Genomic DNA, 6,125 nt, shown 5'->3' with positions numbered 1-6,125 from the left:
GCATCAGCCTCAGTCTTTCGAGAGAAAAAAGTCTTTATATTTCGGCAACTATCTTGAAAGCCCCTTTCTGTATTTCGAATAACTAATTGAAAGTTATGCTCTTTAATAGTGTTATTATATTTACGGTTTAGCATTAAGTTTTCCAAGAACTAAACGAAATGAAAAAAAATATTTTTTTAAAACAGGAAAAACTACAAATTTGGGGAATTGAAAGCGAAAGAAAAAAGATGAATCAAAAGTTTCCAAATGGTAAATAAAATAAAAAATATGAATTTTTAAAGCCATCAAATTTAAAAAAAAATTGTATTAAAAAAAATTCTCTTGCCGAGGATTGAACTCGGATCTCTCGAATAGCACGAATGTGCTCTGCTCACTGGGCCATTGCAACTGTCACAGCAACGTTATCGAAATTGAAATTTATTGAAAACAAACAAAAAATTTCAAAATCATTCGTTAAAAAGTTACGTAAAGGTTTTTGTTTACTTAACTTTAATGTCCATTAAATGCCGTTAACGAGTATTTAACTGACTCTGAGAGGGAATTTTTTCAAATCGTTACTGAGGGACACCTTAAGTAATCATTAAACGACTCTGAGTGCGGCTGTTAGTTATTTCAAGCATATGAAATCAAAGAGGAAATTTCTTTAGAATTAAAAAAAAAAAAAAAAACATTAAAATTGTTTGGATTCTCAAGGACGAATAGGTAATTGTTTTAAAATGATAAAGTTAGAACGACTAAATTCGAGGATGTTATCGAGTTTTTATAAGTCCTTAACATATAATTTTTTCAAAAACAAATATTGCGAAATATCAGGGATACAATTTTAAAAAGTTTTACAGGGATACATTTTAAATACTTACCAGTCCTTATGCACCAAAAATTTAATCCGCTTAAATTCTACAGAATTTCCTCTTCAATTTGGAACCCATACTTTTTCTCTAAGGACATTTCACTGAATTGTTTAAATCATTTCTGAATTACTGACGTCAGTGTGAAAAACTAAAAACCCAATTTTACTATAGAACACCTACAACCCCCCGAAAGACGGCCTTGGCAGTGACCATTTGAAATACATAAATATGTACTACTGCTGAAAATTTTTCCGAAAATACTGCTGAAGTACTGTACCAGTTTAATTTACTTGTATAGGGTGTTCGGTAAAAGAGTTAAATAAATAAAGGGGGTGACAGGAAAGTCAAGACGAACGAAACAGCGCTCAGGTGGGGGATGGAAGGGTTAATTTAAAACTTTATAGCGTTACAGGGGGAGAAAATAGTTGTCAGTACTTTTAGAAAAAATTCACTTCTTAACGGAAAGTTCTAGTAAATATTTCGCTAAGTCGTTCGTCGAAATTTGAGACTGTCATTGGCGGTATGAGGCAACGAATGACATAATCCACTACAAATTTGTATTCCTATTATCCTTTCGAAATGACGAAGTATTGAAAACGTGTCAAAGTCTGCCGTTGATGTTTTTATTTACGACTTAATTCAATTAATGAGAATAGGGGTGCTTAAAAAGTCCGGGATCCCGGGATCCAGGGATTAACATTCCTAGTTGACATAGGGTCACTAGATTGGTGATCGCACATGTGCGAGCGATCGTTAACATAATTCTATAAGTTCGGTGCTTTATAATTGTTTATTTTCTCTTAAGATATCTCTTATCACCAGCGCATGCATAATTATTAATCTTAACCTATGATATTTAAAAGCTGATCAAATAAAATATCTTGACTAACTTTTGCAATATTTCACAACCATCTTTTCTTTAAAATTAAAAAAAAGAATTATGATAATCGGTTAATGCGGTCCAAAGTTATGCGGTAACATACATAAAAAAATATTCCGGCGAATTGATAACCTCCTTCTCTTTTTGAAGTCGGTTTAAAATTTAGAAAATAATTCCTTCGTTGCAACACGTTGGCTAACTACAGTCTATACCATTTAAAAAATACTTAGTTGATTAAAAAATAGTATTCCCCTTAAACTGTAGTGGTATAGATTTACATTATATGTATGTTTATATACAATTTCCACCTGAGTTGTTCAAATAAATATGTAGATCTACAATGTTAGTAGTGTCATTATATTGTAAACAATTTTTATACTTGCAGGAAATTTTAAGAAATCACACCGTTAAATTGTTCTAAAAACCGATTAAAAAATATGTTGAGAAGCATTGAAAACATAAATTAAAATAATCAATCAAAAAGTAAGTAAAAGAAAATACAGAAATGTCTAAAAATTGTGTTTGTGCAGTTACAAATGCTGATTAAAAAAGTACGTAATCTCAAAATAGACAAAACGTGAACTGCATTAATCTTTCGAATAAATAAAAATAGTTACAAATAAAGCTACAAGAAACTTGCTTAACGATGCGTATAAACGCGGAAAAACTTCTGCACTCCTGTAACTGCATATTTTTACTAGCGACTGTCGCTGCATGGCCGGAAATACCATCAAAGGGTAAGTGAATAATTTCGAAGAAATTTAATACGAATACCAATTTTTATATATTTTCATTGCTGCATAGATTACAATTTTGCAAATATGTATGTATGAAAATTTAATTAAAGGAATTTCATATCAATATATGTATGTATGTACATAGCTTCATTTACTAAAATATGTATATTAGGATATCTAAATATATGACAACAACAATCAAATTCAATAAAATCAAAAGCTTGATAAGTTAGATATGTAGTTGATAGCCAAAGGGAAGGAAAAATACATGCATAAATACTAAGACGATTGACTCGGTTTTCCCAAACCGGTTTTAGTCGGTTTCCCCAACATTTTTGGGCGGTTATTCGCCCAATTAAAAACGCTAAGTGAAGCCAAGTCCTTCTCCACCTGATCTTTCCATCGCAGTGGGGGCCCTCCCTCTTCATCTGCTACCACCAGCGGGTTCCGAGTTGAATACTTTCAGAGCTGGAGCGCTGGTGTCCATTCGAGCGACATGGCCAAGCTAGCGGTGCCGCTGTATTTTAATTCGCTGCATTATGTCCATGTCGTTGTAAAGCTTATACAGCTCATCGTTCCATCGTCTGCGGTACTCGCCGTCGCGTAAGGGCCCGTAAATCTTCCGCAAAATCTTTCTCTCGAATATTCCAAGAGCGGTCTCATCGGATGTTGCCATTGTCCAAGTTTCTGCGCCATTTACCAGCACTGGCATGATGAGTGACTTATAGAGTGGTTTTCGTACATCGAGAGAGGACTTTACTCCTGAATTGCCTACTCAGTCCAAAGTAGCACTTATTGGCCAGAGTGATTCTGCGTTGGATTTCAATGCTGACATTATTATCCCAAATAATCGAAATTCTCTACTTTCTCGAAATTGTAACTGTCAAAAGTGACGTGGGTGCCAAGGCGCGAATGTGCTGACTGTTTGTTTGATGACAGGAGATACTTCGTCTTGTCCTCGTTTACCACCAGACCCATTCGCTTTGCGTCCCTATCCAACTTGAAAAAGGCAGAACAGACTTCGCGGTTTTTGTTACCGACGATGTCGATGTCATCGGCATAAGCCAGCAATTGCACGCTCTTGTAGTAAATTGTTCATGAGCGGTTCAGTTCTGCAGCTCTTATTATTTTCTCCAACATCAGATTAAAGAAGTCACATGAAAGGGAGTCGCCCTGCCTGGAAGCCCGTTTTGTGCAAACGGCTCGGAGAGGTCTATCCCAATTCTGACGGAGCTGGTGGTATTGCTCAACGTCATTTTACACAGCCGTATGAGTTTTGAGGGGATGCCAAATTCAGACATAGCAGCGTATACGCAACTCCTTTTAGTGCTGTCAAAAGCGGCTTTAAAGTCGACGAATATGTGGTGAGTGTCGATCCTTTTCTCGCGGGTCTTTTCCAAGATTTGGCGTATTGTGAATACCCGGTCTATGGTGGATTTGCCAGGTCTAAAGCCACACTGATAAGGCCCAATCAGTTCATTGACGGTGGGCTTCATTGTTTCACACAATACGCTCGATAAGACCTTGTAACCTATGCTTAAGAGGCTGATCCCGCGGTAGTTGGCGCGAATGGCGGGGTCATCTTTGTGGATTAGGCAGAGCACACTTAAATTCCAGTCGCAGAGCATGCGTTCATCTGACCATATTCTGCACAAGAGTTGATGCATGCACCTTATTAACTCCTCGCCGCCGTAAATGAATAGCTCAGCTGGCAGGCTGTCAGCTCCAGCAGCTTTGTTGTTTTTCAGCCGCGTTATTGCTATACGTACCTCATCATAGTCAGGCGGTGGAGCGTCGACTCCGTCATCATCGACTGCGGGCTCGGGTTCTTCTCCACAACTTTCCGTGCGGCTACCATTTAGAAGGGCGGAAAAGTATTGCCTCCATAATTTAAGTACGCTCTGGACATCGGTTACTAGGTCGCCATTATTGTTCTTACAGGAGTACGCCCGGTCTTGAAACCTTCCGCAAGTCGCCTAACTCTCTGGTTAAATTTTCGGGCATTCTTCCTGTCGGTCACCATTTCAAGCTCTTTGCACTCACGTATTTCGGCCTCTCTCTTCTTATTGCGGCAAATACGTCTCGCTTCCCTCTTCAGACCCTATAGCGGTCACACATAGCTCGCGTTGCGCTCGATTGCAGCGTGGCCCTGTAGGCGGCATCTTTTTTCTCTGCAGCTTCCTGACACTCCTCATCGTACCAGTCAAGGCGTATTTAACAAGGTGGTGTTGGCCGTATATAAGTAAAAAATTACACTAACAAATTATACGCTGATGTCCATACTGTCATTGGTATGAGTTACAACAAACACATCATTTTGAGGTAATGGCCTCCACGTCGAAAAACTCAGCTGTCGCCCCAACACCACTTTGTTTTATACACATTGGTACCAGTTGTTCTTTCGGGCGGCGGTACTTAATGAGCGGGAAATGTGGTTCCACTGCTCGCGTATGTCGGTTTGTTGAAGAGTGCTCTCTGAGAGCAGGTGTGAGAGTCGAGTAGCAAAAGCGCTGGCTGTCTGTGGTGATTGAGGCTTTTCGACGTTAAGCTTTTCTTGCATATTTGGGCGCACATTTTTTGCTGCACAGAGGAGGGTGCGTATCTTGGCTGCAACAAGATAGTGGTCCGAGTCGATGTTTGGGCCTCTGAGTGTGCGTACGTCTAAAACACTGGAAGCGTGCCTTCCGTCTATCACAACATGATCGACTTGGATTCTCGTTTTCCGATCCGGAGACAGCCACGTAGCTTGATGGATCTTTTTATGCTTGAACCTGGTACTGCATACTACCATGTTTCGGGCCCCGGCGAAATCGATCAGTCTCAATCCGATGTCGGACGTTTCGTCGTGGAGGCTGAATTTTCCGACGGTGGTTCCAAAGATCCCTTCCTTGCCCACCCTGGAATTGAAGTCGCCAAGCACGATTTTGATATCATGATGGGGGTAGCGCTCGTACGTGCGCCCCAAGCGCTCATACAAGAGATACTTGGATGCCTCATCCTTCTCTTCCATCGGGGCATGGGCGCGGTGATGTCATCGTTTGTCCTTACGAGGACATCAACCAGCCGGGCACCTTCTCCATTAAGGGTCCGGGCATTCCAGGTGCATGCCCTCAAATCGTAGTACTTTAAACGTTTGCCGTGGTCGTCAACATAAGGGGCGTGGGGTCTCATCCGAGGCTTTGCCTTGCTTCTTCACTGGAAGTGGTTTTTACATAGCGGGTCCCAAACCCAGCGCACAACCCATTGCTGGGACGAGGGTGGTTTCGCAACCAAATACTCGTTTATATAGCGAGCCGCTTGCTTCAAGCAGACACCCGCTTGCAGCCGCACCTACTGCTGAACAGACGCTGCAGACTTCAGTGAGCCCTTAAACCGAATAAGTCGGAGTGGCCCCACCGAAGCTGCCTCTCTTTCTGCCGTGAGCAAAGGTTCCACTCGGATTGGTTATCGCATCTCGCGCATGGGTTCTTCAAGGTGCCCAGAGTGCGCGAGCGAGGACGCAAGAGTCGGGATTGAGTATAGTCATGCAACTGTAACTGCATACCCAGCGCAACGACTATACCCCATTGCACTCCATGTGTAATGTTGCTTACCTATAAATCAAAATGAAAGTTTTTCCTAATTTTAATAGTTTTACTGCCCGATTCTGTGCACTTG

At 40.7% G+C, this 6,125-nt stretch overlaps 1 protein-coding gene across 1 annotated transcript in view; it reads left to right on the top strand.

The window, feature by feature from the left end:
• The first annotated feature begins 2,261 nt into the window (after positions 1-2,261).
• The window catches only part of LOC118736322 (lachesin), a 444,597-nt gene continuing 440,733 nt past the window's right edge, over positions 2,262-6,125 (top strand). The window contains exon 1 of the mRNA XM_036466418.1: positions 2,262-2,468. Coding sequence (XP_036322311.1) covers positions 2,378-2,468 — 91 coding nt within the window. The 5' untranslated portion in view covers positions 2,262-2,377. The remainder of the gene's footprint in view (positions 2,469-6,125) is intronic.

The sequence above is a fragment of the Rhagoletis pomonella genome, unplaced genomic scaffold, assembly GCF_013731165.1.
Source record: "Rhagoletis pomonella isolate Grant_MI unplaced genomic scaffold, Rhpom_1.0 Rhpom_scaffold_00003, whole genome shotgun sequence".
In the NCBI taxonomy this organism is placed as follows: Eukaryota; Metazoa; Arthropoda; class Insecta; order Diptera; family Tephritidae; genus Rhagoletis; species Rhagoletis pomonella.
Note: the sequence above shows the minus strand (reverse complement) of the source record. Positions and strands in the feature narration are given on the sequence as shown.